At 49.5% G+C, this 16,960-nt stretch overlaps 1 protein-coding gene across 4 annotated transcripts; it reads right to left on the bottom strand.

Annotated features, from left to right (window-relative positions):
• Positions 1 to 2,788: 2,788 nt before the first annotated feature.
• Positions 2,789 to 16,325, bottom strand: B4GALT7 (beta-1,4-galactosyltransferase 7). Of its 4 annotated transcripts, XM_055551510.1 has the most exons (7): positions 16,135 to 16,323; positions 14,246 to 14,401; positions 12,189 to 12,551; positions 10,291 to 10,516; positions 9,124 to 9,207; positions 8,771 to 8,875; positions 2,801 to 8,179 (listed from the first exon to the last, which is right to left on the bottom strand). In XM_055551510.1, exons 1-7 carry the CDS (start codon positions 16,182 to 16,184, stop codon positions 8,024 to 8,026), a joined length of 1,140 nt encoding a protein of 379 aa, XP_055407485.1. In that variant the 5' UTR covers positions 16,185 to 16,323; the 3' UTR covers positions 2,801 to 8,023. The 4 variants fall into 4 exon arrangements, with proteins under 4 accessions (XP_055407509.1, XP_055407493.1, XP_055407500.1 ...); XM_055551518.1 differs by lacking the exon at positions 8,771 to 8,875 and having other exon boundaries at positions 2,791 to 8,179; positions 16,135 to 16,325; XM_055551525.1 differs by lacking the exon at positions 14,246 to 14,401 and having other exon boundaries at positions 2,798 to 8,179; positions 16,135 to 16,322.
• Positions 16,326 to 16,960: the final 635 nt, after the last annotated feature.

The following is a 16,960-nucleotide window of genomic DNA, read 5'->3' as shown; positions in this document are numbered from 1 at the left end:
ATTTATATTGGTAGACTGATCAAGTGGGAGAAGGAAATGGCAACCTACTCCTGTATTCTTGCCTGGAGAATCCCATGGACAGGAGAGCCTGGTGGGCTGCTGTCCATAGGGTCGCAGAGTCGGACACAACTGAAGCGACTTAGCATGCATGCATGCATTAGAGAAGGAAATGGCAACCCACTCCAGTATTCTTGCCTGGAGAATCCCAAGGAGAGGGGAGCCTGGTGGGCTGCCATCTATGGGGTCGCACAGAGTCGGACACGACTGAAGTGACTTAGCAGCAGCAGCAGCAGACTGATCAAGCAGATTGCCCTCCCTGATATGGGTGAGCTGCATCCAATCAGTTGAAGGCCTGAATCTAACAGAAAGTTCTCTCCCTAGTAAGGGAGAATTCCTCTTGCTTGGCTGCTTTTGAATTGGGACACCTGTTTTTTCCTGCCTGCAGACTTGAACTGAAACACTGGCTCTCCCTGTGTCTTGAGCCTGCCAGCCTTTGGACTGGAACTCCAACACTGGCTTGCTGGTTCTCAGGCCTTTGAACTCAGAATGAAATAAGAACATCAGCTCTCCTGGGTCTCCAGCTTGATGACTCACCCTTCAGATCTTGGGACTTGCCTGCCTCCAGAATTACATGAGTCAATTTCACATATATATAAATAATATATCTCCTACTAATTCTGTTTCTCTGGTTTAACCCAGACATTACAGCTGGTTATTGCACCTGATATACTCAATGTCAGGGCTGACCACAGTATCTCATATGGTTCCTTTTCCTCTTCTGCCATCAAACTCCACTACGCACCTGAATTGCATGCTGGATGGAGAGTTTCCCAGAAGAGCATGGGAAGGTCCAGAAGAACCAGTTCAATCCAGGGATAAGCCTCCAACCTACTTCTGGGTGCAAAGGAGACCTGCTCTCTCACAGCCATGGCCTGAGGTGATGGGACTTGTGACGTGGCCTCAGGGAGTCCCTGCAGCTGGCAACTGGCTCTCTACTGAAAGTAACAAACCCAACAAATACTTACAAATAGACCTACCATCTCATCTCTATGGTTTGTGGATTCTGGGGGATTCTGCCATCTCAAACTTGCCTGGCTGCTCTTCCTAAAGAGTCCTTAACCTCTGGGAGGACTGGTACTGGCCCTGCTCCAGACCCAAAGTAACAAGATTTCTTCTCAAAGTGGAATAGTCCTGTCCTGTAGCCCTTGGATGCTCTGTCAGTGTCCACAGGGCAGCCATTTCTGCTGGCCCCCAGTACTCCTTGCCTTGTGTCTTGTCTGAAGCTTCTGGGCTCTCCTGGGGCAGCTTCTTCCTAGAAGCCTCCTGTGCTTTGTCCTGAAATTCTGAAACCAAACATCACCCATGTGAGTAATCCAATTAGTCTCGCTTAAATGGGGGAAAAAAATGATAGTCTCTCTTTGACTTAGCTGCTGTCCCTTCCACCCTCAGGCCAGGGAGGATCCCTCTGATTTGGAAGTACCTGCACTGAGGAAGCCCAGCATCCATACAGGACTACCAAAAATCATAGCTTTGACTAGACCGACCTTTGTTGGCAAAGTGATGTCTCTGAGTTTTAATACGCTGTCTAGGTTTCTCATGGCTTTTCTTCCAAGGAGCAAGCATTTTTTAATTTCATGGCAGCAGTCACCATTTGCAGTGATTTTGGAGCCCAAGAAAATAGTCTGTCACTGTTTCCCTTGTTTCCTCATCTATTTGCCATGAAGTGATGGGATCTTCGTTTTTTGAATGTTGAGTTCTAAGCCAGCTTTTTCGCTCTTCTTTTTCACTTTCATCAAGAGGCTCTTTAGTTCCTCTTCACTTTCTGCCATTAGGGTGGCATCATCTGGATATCTGAGGTTGTTATTTCTCTTGGCAAGCTTGATTCTAGCTTGGGATTCATCGAGCCCAGCATTTCACATGATGTACTCTGCATATAAATTAATTCAGCAGGGTGACAATATACAGCCTTGATGTACTCCTTTCCCAATTTTGAAAGTCCATTGTTCCATGTCCAGTTCTAACTGTTGCTTTTTGTCCTGCAAACAGGTTTCTCAGGAGACAGGTAAGCTGGTCTGGTATTCCCATCTCTTATAGAACTTGAGGCTGGATAATTATTTGTTGGGGGTGGGGTTGTCCTGTAGGATTTGGACAACATTGATGGCCTCTTACCAACTGCATGCCTGTTATCATCTCAGTTGTGACAACCAAAAATGTCTTTAGATACTGCCAAACATCTCCTGCCCCAACCTGAAGCTTCTCTGTTTGAACTCCAGAGTCATAGGAGAATCTGGGCTGGAACTGAGGGCTAGACAGGCAAGTAGAGGAAACCAGTAGGAGGAAAGCACGTGCCATCTAAACTGCCCCTGCTCAACCTCCATGAACCAGGGCTACTTAGACTTCAGCTTTTCAAAAGCTGCCTCCTCTTGGCTCCCCCCACATAGCTTTGTTTCCCCCTTTTTGAAAAAGACTATTTTAAAGAACATTTTTAGATTTACAGAAAAATTGCAAAGATAGTATTGCATGCCCATCTACCTGCACCTATTATCAACAACTTCAATTGGTATGGTACATTTATTACACTGCAATTACTGAACCAATACTAATATATTATTTTTAACTAAAACTGTATTTTATTCAGATTTCTTTGTTTTTACCTAATGTCCTCTTCCTGCTCCAAGATCTCATTGAAGATACCATATTACATTTATAGTCATGTTTCTTAGGCTCCCCTTGGTTGTAACAGTTTCTCCAACTTTTCTTGTATGTGATGACCTCAACAAATTTGAGAAGCACTGGTCAGGTGTTTTCTAAGATACACACTATTGGAATTTGCTATTTAAAAAAAATTTTTTTAATATATTGGCTATGTGTTGGTTACTTCTTTCTTGCTTACTTTCTTCTTGGCTATGCTGGGACTTCGTGCTTTTTGTGGGCTTTCTCTAGTTGCGGCAAGCTCAGGGCTACTCTCTAGTTGTGTGCGGGCTTCTCCTTGCGGTGCCTTCTCTTGTTGCAGAGCACAGGTTCTACAGCGTTTGGGTTTCAGCAATTGTGCCACACGGGCCTAGTTACTCTGTGGCATGTGGAATCTTACTGGACCAGGGATCAAACCTGTGTGCCCTGCATTGGCAGGCAGATTTCCAACTACTGGACCACCAGGGAAGTCCTGCTGATTTTCTTATGACTAGACTCGGATTATGGATTTGGGGAAGGAAGACCACTGACATAAAGTATTATTTTCCTTACAACATCTCCAGGGTAATACGATCAAGATCACTTATCACTGTTGGTGGTGTCCTTTATCACCTGGCGGGGGTCGTGTTTGTCATGTTTTTCCATTCTAGAGTTACTCTCCCCCCACACACACCTTTCCACACTGTACTCTCTGGAAGGAGGTCACTATCAGCAGTTGACAGCTTAAACAATGGGTAGTCGTGCTCCCTATCCTTGAGGGCAGAGCACCTGTGTAAATCATCTGGAGTAATTCTGCATAAGATGCTTCTCTCTTCTCCCATTTATCAGTGTATTTATTTTATACACTGGGTCATAACCCCATACTCCTTTGTGTTTTTTTGGCTTCAGTTGTCCCAGTGTGCCAAGTTGGCTCCTGTGTTCCTTTGACAATACCCTGAATTTTAAAAAAAAATTTATTTTAGAATTTTTATGTGGGCCATTTATGAAGTCTTTATTGAATTTGTTACAATATTGCTTCTGTTTTATGTTTTGGTTTTTTGGCCATGAGGCATGTGGGTTCTTTGCTCCCTGATGAGGGACTGAACCTGCACCCCCTCCACTGGAAGGTGAAATCATAACCAATGGATCACCAGGGAAGTAACCACTCACCCCCATCAATTTTTAAAAAACACTTCTTTACTTTCTGGAACTAAAAGATGCTCCAGGCTCATCTTGTAGGTTTTCCACCCTAGCCTTTGACTCAACCATTTATCCCAGCAGTCATGGTTCCTTTCACTGGAGAATGAAACCATGATGGGACCACTAGTTGTGTGCTCATTGCTACTAGAGTGCCATTGCTTCCAGGTCCTCTTAGCTGACAGAACAAGGAAATATACGTGTGATACCGGTGTATACACATATCTATAAATATTTCTATGTATAGTTAAGTTTAATGCAAATTCATACTGATTTATTCAACGCTAGTCCATCATCACATGAATCATTCTAGCATTCTGCTCTTGGCTAAAAAATTCCTACTCCATAGTAAGAAAACTGGCTCCCACCATCCATTCACTTAATTCTTCAATCCTAATATGCAGAATTGTTATACCATACCCCATACCCCCAGGGCTTCTCAGGCGGCACTAGTGGTAAAGAACCCACCTGACAATGCAGGAGACATAAGAGACACAGGTTTGATCCCTGAGTTGGGAAGATTCCCTGGAGGAAGGCATGGCAACCCACTCTCCAGTATTCTTGCCTGGCAAATCCCATGGACAGAGGAGCCTGGTGGGCTACAGTCCATAGGATCACAGAGTCAAAACATGACTGAAGCGACTTAGCAAGCATACCATATCCCTATGGGAAACTACTAGAGGATCCTGCACACATGCACTTCTTTTTGACTTTAGTCTTACAGATTCATACTTTCCAGTGTTACTTAGGTCGGCACCTTCTCCCATATCTTCAGTGAGGCTGTTTTGTAATGTAAGGCAGTTCGATTTTCTTGCCATAGTGTGCATTTCTTCCTGCGATCCTCTTACCTCCTAAATTTTTTTAAAATTTGCATACATTAAGGCTCACTTTTTGATTGTGCCACAAAAGGGCTTGTAGGATCTTAGTGCCCCAATCAGAGATCACATCTATGCCCCCTGCAGTGGAAGCCCAGAGTCCTAACCACTGGACCACCAGTGAATTCTCTACATACCTTTTCTAGACTGGTTTCTTTCACTCAGCCACATGTATGGTTCTTCCATGTCTTTCTGTGACTTGGTAGCTCATTTCTTTTTAGTGCTGTGTAATAGTCCATTGTATAAATGTGCCACTAGTTTTTTTTTATCCATTCACATATTGAAGGAAATCTTGGTCACTTCTTGTACTTAGTGATTACAAATAAATCTGCCATAAAACGTTCACAGGTAGGTTTTTGTGAGGGCACAATTTTCAGTCAGTTGGGAAAGTACCTAGCGGTGAGCTCACTGATATGGTAAGATTATGCTCAGCTTTGTGTGAAACTACCATACCATCTTCCAAAGTGAGTATCATTTTGCTTTCTCACCTGCAACAGTGAGAATGTTTCCCATTGCTCCACATTCTAACCAGCATTTGATAGTTTTTTTGGGTTTTAGGCATTCTAATAGGTATGTATTAGTGTCTCGTTGTTTTAAACTTGCAATTCTCTAGTGACAAATTATGTTGAGCATCTTTTCATATGCTTATTTGCCATTTGTATATCTTTGTTGATGAAGTGCCTCTTCAGATCTTTTGCCTGTTTTTCACCTGGGTTATCTTACTGTTGACTTTTAAAACTCATTGTATATTTTGGGTACAAGTCCTTTATCAGGTGTGTTTTACAAAAATTTTTTTCTAGTTTATGGCTTGTCTTTTCATTCTCTTAACAGTTGCTTTCACAGAGCAGAAGTTTTAAGTTTTATTAAAGTCTAACATCAACTATTTCTTTCATGGATCATATTTTTGGTATTGTATCTAAAAATTCACTGCCAAAGCAAAATCACCTAGATTTTCTCCAGTTTTTTTCCTGCCCAGAAGACAGGTTCCAGGGATCTGAATCCCAAGCTCCACTACTTACCAGCCTTGCGACCCTGGGCAAGTTTCTTACCTCTCTGTGCTCCACCATCCTCATCTATAAAACAGGTTAATAAAATAGGGCCTAGCTCTTAGGTGAAGACCTACGTGAAATAACCCTGTGTACTAAATTTTGTACGTGAGAATGCTCAACAAGTGCCGGCTGTCATCACAGAACCACTGGCGAAGCACGTGCTAGGTGCTCCTACATCCTGGGTTCACATCAGTCACATACTGACCAGCAAGGCTGGGGCGCCTGTTCCACTTGAGAGGAGCTGCCGAGGTGCTGAGGCGGCAGAAGAGCTCTCTGCTTCTTCTCATTACTGACCACCTCTTAGCCTTCTCCTGCTCTCCCAGAAAGGTTTACGGAGGCCCGAGATGGGGAGTAAGGGTGGGCTGAAGATTAGAGCCGCATCAGGCCTGGCCTGGGATGCCTTCTGCTGTCTGGATCATGGAGGTGGCAGTGGTGGTCCTGAGTGTGGGAGTGCAGGGTTAGAGATGCACCCAGCCCGGGCTGAGCTGGCTGATCCTGCTTTTCTCCTGCTCATCTCTCAGGGCAGGTGGAAAGGAAGGAGTCCCCCATCTTTTTTTGTCTTCTTACCTGCCAGGTGAGTATAGAGCTGGGGGCAGTCATACCTACTCCCACCAACTCCAAGAGGCTTCGTGTTACTTAAGTCCAAGATGACACAGTCAGGGTTGTCCAGGAGACCAGCATACAGAAAGTGCCCCATTCCCCTCCCCTGGGCCGCAAGTCGAGAAAGTCCCTCGACTACCCTCGCACTGTCATCAAGATCTGTTTGCCCTTCACTGTAGTAAGTGAAGCTGAATTGCTGGGTGAGGTCAATTTAGAATCCCAAGGACCCTCTCTTATAGGCCTCACCAGTTACATGGAGCCTGAAGTTCTTCACTCCCTCCACTCCTCTTTGCTTACATCTCTTGGTTTATGCTCAGGTTGTACAATGCACAACCCACACAACTGCACAAAATAACCCGAAGACTACCGTTGGAGGAGGAGCATTTTTGGAGCAGAGATTCTGAATCTACCCTCCTGTATTTGGGGACCTCAATCTTTCCTCTGGCACTTCAGGTGTCCTATTTATTGTTGAACTAATCTTAACTGGTCCCAGTCTCTTCCAACTTCTGCCCCAAATCTTCTGTAGTCAAATGCCTTGAAGGAGTAATTTACCTTTCAGGATCCCTCATGTCCCTCTCATTGGCCCTGGGCTTCCCTCCAGATGATTCCACCATCTCCATTGGCTCCCCTCCCTCCTTCTCTGTTGCTTTTGATGACCATCAGTAATCTCTCCTCACACTGTGGGAACACTCCAGGGATTCTACTTCTCATCTTCCTCCAGCCTCAGGAACATGGTCTTCCCTTCCCAAGCGATGACCGAGTGAGTCTCTGCAATGTAGCCTGACTACCCTCACTCCAGTCGTGTGATCTCCTTCTGTCCATTTTAGTGAGACAGGATGAAGCACCCCTTGGGCTGAGGGAGGGAACAGGGGCCTTGTGCCTTGGGCTTCTCTCCCACCTGAGGTTCCCCTGGCCTCATCGTCCCCAGCCCTGCCCCAACTCCTTGCCAGCTTTTAACTAAGAAAAATGTCTTTTTTTGCCCCATTCCCTTCCCCCTCAGTCGCAGGTTTGGCTGCCATACTTTTTTTTAAAGTTTGAATTAGTTGCTATCATTTAAAAATTAACCAATTAAAAAAAATTAACTGATTTCACTCAAGAATCCAGAATTCTCGTTTCTTTTGGAAAATCAGATCCGGCAACACTAGGCCCACATTCCTGCAGGTGACAACCAGCCAGAGCTGGTCTCGGCTGCTCCCTTTGTAGGGCTTGCACCCTGCTCTCTGCAGTTTTAACCCTCCTGATGGCTCTGGTCACCCACACCAGTGGCCTGGCTTCTAAACTGTATCTCTGCATGAGGCAGTCCAAAGGGAGGAACTTGCAGATCTCAGCATACAAAGGAGGGCAGGGCAGGGCAGGGCAAGCAGTAAGGCAGGGTGGAGAGTCCAGTTGGGAGCCATGTCCCAGCCTCTCTCCATCACTGTTTATTGCTGGTAGCATCCCAGGCACCCTGTGTGTGTCCTGTCCTGGCTCAAGCCTGCCTTTGGGAGCCAGGTTGCTGCAAACATGTGGCTGGCTGGCCACTGCTTCAGGCCACTCCATGTCCTACTGGAGCTGGGCCTGGGCCAAGGCTTTGTCCTGGGCTTGAGTAGCAGTGTGGCCGATAGGCACAAGCTCCCTTACTGTCCAGCCAATTCAGCTGAATGTGCACCATGGGGTGGCGACCTTGTCACAGTCCAGCAGGATGTTGAGCACAGTGCAGGGGGCCCCGCCCACAGATAGGGCTGTACGGGAATCCACACGGTACTTCACAGTGCTCAGGCCTCCCTCCCGGTCCACCTTGAACTGCTCCTGAGAAGGAAGTGGGGAGAAAGCATGTACTCAGGGTTTTGTAGGTGCCAGCTGTCCACTGATCCCCCATGATCTCATCATCAGAGGTCCTATGATCCCCAAAGAGGGGAAAGGGAAGCTCAGAGACAGGAAGTCTCCTGCCCATGGCTGCACATCCCCATCAGCAGGACAGCAAGTGTTTTCTAGTTCAACTAATCTGGCGCCGAGAGAAGAGGCTATTTGAGAGATGTGGACTCCCGTGTCCCAGGTCTGCCTGGGATTCTGGCACCTTCGGTTGAGTCTTGTCCCCACCCCACCTGATACACATAGCCTAAATGGCCTCTGATGTCTTGGCTGACCCACAAGGCCCAGGGGCCATGGCAGCCACTAGAAGAAGGCCCTGTGCCCAAGCAGAATGCCCACAATGACCTGGGCCAAGCAGGGGAGGATGGGACCATTTGCGCACAATGAAAACTTGGTGAAAAGCTTGGGCCCGCTGGTTCCCTATATACCACACACCTACCCTGATCAAGGGACTGGCCAGCACCTGTCCACCCCTGATCAAGGGACCGGCCAGCACCTGTCCACCCTGATCAAGAGATCAGCCATCACCTGTTTTTGAGCTGCGATGCGCTTCTGGTCTCTTTTCCTCCAGGCTGGGTCATGCAGGTGGCGGAATGTCTTGTACCCAGTTGTGATACCCGAAGGGCGGAAAAGCTAAGGAGGCCAAAGGAAGCTGGATCAGGCTGCCTCTCCTGGAGGTCCTCACCACTAGGTAACAGCCCACAGGCAGGGGCCTGTATTCCCATTCTTTAAGAGAGGTGTACTAGTCGGTGGCAGGGCTGGGATTGGAACCAGGGGTGCCATCTCCCAGCCCCAGGAACTTCACCTGAGGGCAGACAGGAACCTCAGGACTGCCATGATGGCTGAAGAAGTGGCAGGTTGGGGGGTGGGGGGAGCATTACCTGGAGCCCAGCTCCTTTGATGCGCCGGTAGAACTCGTCATCTTCTCGGCCCCAGCCCCAGAAGCGGTTGGACATCCCGTTGCACTGACACAAAGACAGGCAGTGTCACTTGCCCCATCCTCCCAGGGATGCTCTTTGGTCTCCTACTTGGGGGTCCCAAGCCCAAGTGGGGACAGGACAGGCCCCCTTTCCTCCTCCTCCCCCAAAGTTATGAAGGAACACTCAGATGCTTTTGGTTCTTACAACCTCTGGTACCAGTGGGGAACAGTCAGCATACCCCAGGTTCCTTTGCCTGTTCTAATGGGGCCTTGGCTTTGTGTGAGATGAACAGTTTCTCAAAAATGTCTGACTGCTGGGAGGGGACCTCTAAGAGCTGATCATGGGCACAGTGCCAGTTCCTGCTCTATTTCTGCCTGGCCCCTACTCCCATTTCTCCTGAGGGTCTCTCTGCCCTTGTCTCTTCCTCTGTATGGAAGAAAGAGACAGTGTCTGAAGTCAGATGGCAGACATTTATTTTTGCCATGATTTCAGGCTTCATTTACATTAAGCTGGCTTCAGCCACAGATTAAACAGAGGAGCAAGAGATGGGGGTCTAAGCCACGCAGTTATTCCCACCCCACCATCCCACTCCCACCCCTACCACAGTGACTGATTCACGGATTAGCCATGACTCAAGGCCGGCCAATCAAGAGCCAGCGTGGAGCAGCTGTGGGACTGCTGTCTGGGCTGCTGGAAAAGGGAGCTCCATTTTCCACCAGACTTGGGCCTAGACAGATGCAGGTTGCAGCTACAACCACTATGTTGCATCCCGAATGTCTGAAAGTAAATCCAGTCTAGAGAAGGCAGAGCTGAGAGATGGAAACTGAAATGATGTCCTGGTGATAACTGTCTGAGAGGCTGAGCAGACTTTTCCATTTTGAGAAGCAAAGAACAGGGCTTCTGAAGCTAGTTCACATGAGGGGTTCTGCTACTGAGGCAGAAACCCTCCCTAACTGGATTGCTTGGTCCTGCTCCTCTCTCATGCCTCTAGCTAGCCCTGGGCTCCCCCGCTGGCCCTAGGAAGGATCCTCCATCTACTGGGCCCCAGAACTGCCACTCCTCAGGCCACAGCCCCCATCCAGGTAGGTGTTGCCTGGCTCTGAGCAGAGCAGGCATGCCAGGCCTCACCAGCTGGTAGTGCTGCTTGGAAAGCAGCAGGATGCCACCAACGTAGGTCTTGTAGTGATAGAGCGGGTGGAGCTCTGGGGAGGCCACGTGGAAGGGCCCAGCCTCTGGGAAGCCATAGTCCAGCTCCTCATTGAGAGGGAGCAGGTCCACGTCGTGCATGGCAATGTAGTCTGTGCTGTTGCCGCTTTCCAGGAAGCCCGCGTTGATGAGTGCTGCCCGGTTGAACCTGTGCAGGGTGCCAAAGCTGGGCAGGGGGGCAGCAAGCTTGCTCTCCCCCAGCCTCTATGTGAGAGCCTGTCCTCCACAGCAACAGACCCCAGTACCCATGCTGCCCTCCAGCTCAATGCCAACTTCACTACAGGGCTGCCCAGCTGCTCCTCCACTCATCTAATGAATGTTTACTGAGCACCTACTATGTCCCAGAAACTGTTCAGAGCACGGGAGATACAGCAGTGAGAAATCAAAGCCCTGCCCTCAAGGAGCTGACATTCTAATAAGACAAAAAAACAAAAACAACTTGAGTAAACATGCAACAAGCCAGTGAGTGGTAAATGTTGAGAAGAATAGTAAAGCAATGTGAGAAGAATAAAACACACTGGCGGGTAAGGGCTGTCCTTTTAGATGAGGTGGTCAGGGAGAGCCAGCGTAACAGAGTGATATGTGAGCCGAAACCTGAAGGCCTGAGGGAATGAGCCCCGTGGAAATCACGGGAATGGGGCTCCGAACAGAGGGGGAAATGACCCCCAAGGCTGGAGGCTGGAGCAGTCAGCAGTGTGGTCAAGCAGAGTGAGTGAGGTTTTAGGGAATGAGGTCAGAGGGTGACAGGTCCCTGAAGGACATGGGCTTTGACCCTGCATGAGATGGCGAGCCACTGAAGGGCTAAGAGTGAAGGCATCATGTGCAGTGGCTCAGTGTTTACCGGGATCACTCTAGCTGGTATGATAAGAAGAGCCTGGAAGGTGAGGGGTGGAAGCAGGGAGACAGGTTAAGAGGCTGCTACAATAATTCAGGCATGAACTGATGATGCCTTAACTCAGGTAGCAGTGGGGATGATAGGAGGGCAGATGCTAGACACACTTTGCTGGTGGATTAGACGTGTTGTGTGAGAGAGCAGGAGTGGAGGACGACCCCAGCACCTTCTGGCCTGAGCAGCTGGGAGTGTGGAGTTTCCATCTCCTAAAATGAGGAAGAGGGCAGGTGGGAAATCAGGGATTCAGCTGTAGTCATGTCAGGTCAGGAGAAAGTAGAGGTCAGGTCAGGAGGAAGGCAAAGAACACTGGGAGGATCATGGACTAAAGGACCTGGTGGATTCCAAGAACTGCTGGAGTATCTTCCCCAGTGGGAGTGAACTGGAGGAAAAGGAGGTGGGGGGTGCTGTGCAATGCATGGATTGTGATCATGGAGGGGAGCAGTTTTTGGTGAGGGCAAGGATTTTAAGTTAATGCCAGATTTTGAACAACCTTAAAGCCATGCCCTTGACCCTTCTCTTTCCCTAATCCCTGCAGCTAATCCACCAGCAAGCCCTGCCTGCACTTCCTCCACATTGCTTCTCTCCACCGTGTCTGCCACGATGGCAACGAGGGCAGCGCCTGCCCAACAGCTCTCTCACTCCCCTTCTTGTCCTGGTGTGGCCTAGTGCAAACAGCAGCCACAGGGACCTTTGTAAAATGGAAACCAGATCCGGGGCCTCCCTAGTCCCACACCCTCCCCGCAAGTTCCCACCACACCCAGTGAGAGGGGTCGAGCACCTCCCACCCTTCTGCTGCTGCCCCGGGTGGCCTTTCACGGGCCTGGGCTGCCTGGTACTGGACTGCTGCCGGGAAAGGGAGCAGGCAAGGGAGAGACCAGGGCAAGGTGAGGCCCAGGTGAGCGGCTGCCGGCTTGGAGGTGGTCCCTACCTGAAATGATCCACCTGGTTGAGCACATAGATGTGGTGCTGGATCTTCTTCTTGCTCAGGAAGCGGTGCATGTGGGGCACAAAGACCAGGAGCTCCTCAAAGCGTTCTCGAAAGGGCACCAGCACTGCCAGGCGGTGGGGGCCCCATGACTCATCTTCTTCCCAGTGCTCACGAGGTGGCTCTGGCGGGCAGGCCCGCGATGGGCCTGGGGTCTCCTGTCCTTGTCCCCTGGCTGCCCGGGCTACGTCCCCAGAGCAGCTGAGCTGCAGCCAGAGCAGGGAGAGGAAGCCCAGTAAGAGACAGGCAACAAAGAGGTGGAAGACGGAACATTTCCGGGGGAGGCCACTGGGAATCAACCTGGACCTGGGACAAGAACAAGGAGCGGGTCAGAAGGGCAAGGTGAGCCAAGGTCCTGTAACACACCCTTCTCTGGCTTCCCACAAGTAAGGCACATGTGACTGGTCGGCCCCAAGCGCTTGGGAATTAGTGCAGAAGCAACTTTAGTGCTTTTTTTGTGCTGCTACCATGCATCAGAATCCTGCTTCCAGCTCTAGGTTCAGCCTGAGCCACCCCACCTCCCGGAGGCCCTACAAACACTCGCAGGTCTTAGAGCTGCCCCACTTGCTCGATGCTCTCTTACTTTCTGTGCCTGAGTCCAGATCAGACCGGGAGCTGCTCAAGGGCAGGGAAGAGACTCCTTGTCCCTTGCACTTGCCCCTCCCCAAGACAACATCTCATGTCCAGCGCCTAAGGTGGAAGCCCACCTTAGAGACCCCACGCACTGCCTTCTACCTGTTCCCCTGAAAATTCACCCTCATCAGAAAGCTTGGCTTCATCCTACTTCTCAGACCAGAAAGCTCCCCCAAAGAGGGAAGCTGTTTCACTGTTTCAGCCCCAGTGAAAAGACCACTGTTCACTCTGGGTAGATCAGGTCTGTCCCCAAACCAATGTGAAGCCCAAACCAACAAAGGCAGTTCACAGAATGCATCTCAAAGCTTCAGTCCAGGGCAGCTCATGTGACAAAAGATGAGAAACAGAAGAGGGAAAGAAAGCTGAGGGCTGCGAACAGCACCCAGGCACCTTTCAGAAGCTGGAAGAACAGCAGAGTATCTTACACTCTGGGGTAGTGCTGGGAAAAACAAATAAATGAATGGAATTCATCTGGTTTCTTTGCCCCTGTCTCTGGAAGTTCCTGAGGGCAGTGAAGGAACTAAGGAATCCAAGAAAATCGCAGCTTCCTGTCTTCTGAAATAATCAGCAAAGCAATTTACTTTATAACCTCTGAGAATTATCAATTAGCTACCAGAGCATAGAGATTCTACCTCCTAAGTACCCTTTGTTCTTCCCTCACACACTGCCTATCACTGTCCCAGTCTCACCTGGTCCTTGCCCTGTTCAGATCCCTTCAAATCTCATGGATGATCTTCCTGTTTACAAGATAATGGGCAAACTCTGTGATCTGACAGTCAGACCCCTCTGTAACCCTGCCCCATCTCCAGATGCTCCTGCCACTCACCCAGGGCTACACACTGAGCAGTTCAGTTTCTCCACTCGCCATATTCCTTCCTGCTCTAGCCCTCACAGAGTCTGCTGCTGCTGCCTAAAATGGCTTTCCTTATTTCATCTGCCTGGAAGCACCCCTTGATCCTCCAAGGCCAAACTCCAATGTCATGGCCAGCACTGTCACCCCTACGTCCACATACACAACAGACTGAGATACATACTCCCTCCTTTGTGTTCCTGGAGTATCTGGTATTGCCCTCCTTGAAGCATTTAAGAGTTCTGAAATCACCTGCGTCCCTGCCTGTCTTCTTCACAGGTAATCAGATTCAGAGCTGTGTACTTAGCACAAGTCATACAGCAGAGGGCTTGCTAAGTGAGTTACAGGAAGGGATCAAGCATTCAGGGCATGCTTGTCACACACTAAAGCCAGACCAACTCCTGTCTCTCTCCAGAGGCACAACTGCCAACTGGAAGCAACCCTGAGGCCAGGCCCAGGTCCCACACACAGCAGAGAGGAAGCGTGGCAAGACAACCTTGCAGGACTTCTGACTTACCCCCCATTGTCATGTGGTGGGGGTTTCCGCTGGGGAGGAGCAGAAGCCAATCCTGCTATTGGCCTGGGAAGGCTGGAACCTCTATAGATTCTCCCTCTGGGCTCTTGCTGGGGGTGGGGTAGAGACCGGGGAGATGGACATGAGGAAATATCCCACCTTCGGGAGAAGAAGCAGTGACCATTATCCAGGGGTGTGGCATGGATTGGGCACTCCATGCACTTTCACCTTCTGTCCCCTTGGTCCAGCGTTCCCTTCCTACTAAGATCACATTCCCACTGACACTCTCTTCCTGTGCTGCTAGGGCCCAAATCACTGAACAACTGAATTCAGAGCTGAATCCCAATTCCTCAGGACAGTGAACACTGACAATTGCTCCTGGTGCCACCTGGTGGCAAACTCCAGATCTGCAGTCTCAGCAGCTACCAGGCCCAGGCCACCCTGTTTCTGGCAGTGAGGAGGCAGACCAGATGAGGTTTTGTCTCCTTCATCAGTATGTGTCCAAAGCTAATAAGAGGGTGATTCAAACCCAGACAGGCTGTTTCCAGAGCCAACACTCTTAATTGCTACCTCAGTATGCATCTGTTGCATGGATCTTTGTACCCCTGTGTCAAAAGCATGAAGTGATACCAGTAAAGTTTTGTGGAATATGGCTGTCTTTCTAAAATTCTTAGGAAGAAATTAGGAAATGGAAATTCTCCATAACCTTTCCTTTCTTCCCTCACACAAACCTTAGTGACACAGGTTTGAATACTCAGCTGCTCTGATTACAGCACCTCCAAACTGCAAAAGTAACTGGAAGATAATTGGCACCTTCTCTGTGCCAAGCATAGTGTCAAGACTTTTAAATATGTGTGATCTCCTTTATATCTTCATATAGACCTGCAGAAGAGATATTAATGTCCCTGTTTCAGAGATGGAAGAGCTAAGAAGGAAGATTAAGTTGGCTCTGGTCACATGGCTATTAAAGAGGATTCTGGTCCAGGCCTAAATCCAGTCTAGGCTTTCTACTATATTCCTGTCTTCTTACTTCAATAGCAAGTCTGAAAAATTACCAAAGATAAAGAGTTGTGCCTACTATATTCCAAAGTCTTTAGGCACCTTTGGGCAAACTTAACAGACATATAGGGGAAGAGGTGTCATTCACCAGGCTAGATCCACTACCATGTGTTCTGAGAAGACTTGAGGGTACACCTCAAGACTGAAGTCTGGGCGTCCCTTCCAACCTTAATGGCCAAACAGCTCATCCCCATTCTGCTTTAGTGACAACCACTAAGGTCTGGGTCAAGCCCACACCTAACACATGAGGCAGGCCACATTCAAGTACAGCTGCACCGGAAATGAACTACTGTTAAGTCTGAGGAGAACTCAGTCCCAGCCAGGCAGCGGCCAGCAAGGCAGAGCACAGAGCTTCTGTCTGGTGTATTCTTCTGGGGGCTCAGCAAAGAATGGGGAAGCATAAGTGTAGGGTCTGAGACTGCAGGCATGTGATGGGGGAGGTAGAGACCAGAGAAACGAAATACAGACCTTCTGAAACCAGGGACAGACAAGAGATCCACTGAGAAAGGTCAACGGACTCTAAGACCCACATAAAAATTGAAGTCAGTGGAAAAACACAAAGACTCATAACGAGAGAGACTCGCACAGAGGGACAGAAACTCACAAAGGGAAATCAAAGGAGAAATACAGACCTGCTGAGTGACGGAAACTGGTAGAGCCAGAGACGCAAATAGAAACAAACCCAAATAAGGAGACCCCCAAGGAGAAACACAGACCCTCAGAGAGACCGTAGAGACGGAGTCACAACGGCCTCGGGCTCCTAGATTCCTCGCGGTGGCCCGGAAAGAACTGGCACCCGGGAGGACGGGGACCAGGCCGGCCGCCGAGCTCACCTGCCGTCCTCCCAGGGCAGTTGCGCCGCTTTCCTCCGGGAGGGGAACATCGTTGAGGGAGGCGGCGGCACATGGGTACGGAGCTCCCAAGCCGGGCCAGCCCGGCCTCCCTGGCCTACGCGGCGCCTCCGCCTCCCGCCCCGCCTAAGCCCGTCGGCCCCGCCCCTTGGCCCGTTGGGTCCGTTGCTCCGTCTACGCCGTCTGCTCCCCGAAGCTGTGGTGTCAAAGGTTCCGCGTCCGAAGGAAGACGTGAACGCGCAACCGCCTGAACTGGTAACTTCCTTCCGGGGACCGCTGTAGGTCTCGAGAGGTTGAGGCCCCAGAGAGCACTCAAGTCAACGGGCTGGGACTGAATTTAAACTCCAGATTTCCAAACCAGCGCCCTGGGATAATCTGCATCTTCCTCCTCTTCCCAGGGGAAGACGGGGAGCGCGTCTGAGTAGTCCTGCCGTCACCCCAAGTGCATTCTTTGTCCGCAACAAGCTTGGAGGTGGGCAGGGCCAGGCTCAAGGCTGTCTTAAGTTCAGCCTACTACCCCAAGTAGTAGTTTGGAGACTGGTATTAAAGACAGATTGGCTGGATTTGAAACCTGACTCTTCTAGTTTGGTTGTGTTTTGGGGCAAGACAATCTGCTTATGTTTCCTCACCTGAGTATATAAATGGTTCTTAATATATATGGTTGCTGTGAGGATTAAAGGAGAAATGCACACACTTGGTACAGTGATGGACACAATCATCAATGCTATATAAATGACAGCTGTCATCCAGGGGAGGAGTATTTCGTGGAGCTGAGTTGAGAACTGAAGAAGGGAGTAAAATTGACTTC

The sequence above is a fragment of the Bubalus kerabau genome, chromosome 1 (assembly GCF_029407905.1).
Source record: "Bubalus kerabau isolate K-KA32 ecotype Philippines breed swamp buffalo chromosome 1, PCC_UOA_SB_1v2, whole genome shotgun sequence".
Taxonomy (NCBI): domain Eukaryota; kingdom Metazoa; phylum Chordata; class Mammalia; order Artiodactyla; family Bovidae; genus Bubalus; species Bubalus kerabau.
The sequence above is the reverse complement of the archived record's forward strand: the minus strand, read 5'-3'. Positions and strand labels throughout refer to the sequence as shown.

Excerpts from the sequence above, each read along its gene's own strand:
- B4GALT7 (XM_055551510.1), bottom strand. The coding sequence starts at position 16,184 with ATGTTCCCCTCCCGGAGGAAAGCGGCGCAACTGCCCTGGGAGGACGGC. Across the intron at positions 10,517-12,188 it reads AACCAGGTGGATCATTTCAG|GTTCAACCGGGCAGCACTCA; the intron begins GTAGGGACCACC and ends CACCCTGCACAG. Across the intron at positions 8,876-9,123 it reads TCAAAGGAGCTGGGCTCCAG|CTTTTCCGCCCTTCGGGTAT; the intron begins GTAATGCTCCCC and ends TGGCCTCCTTAG.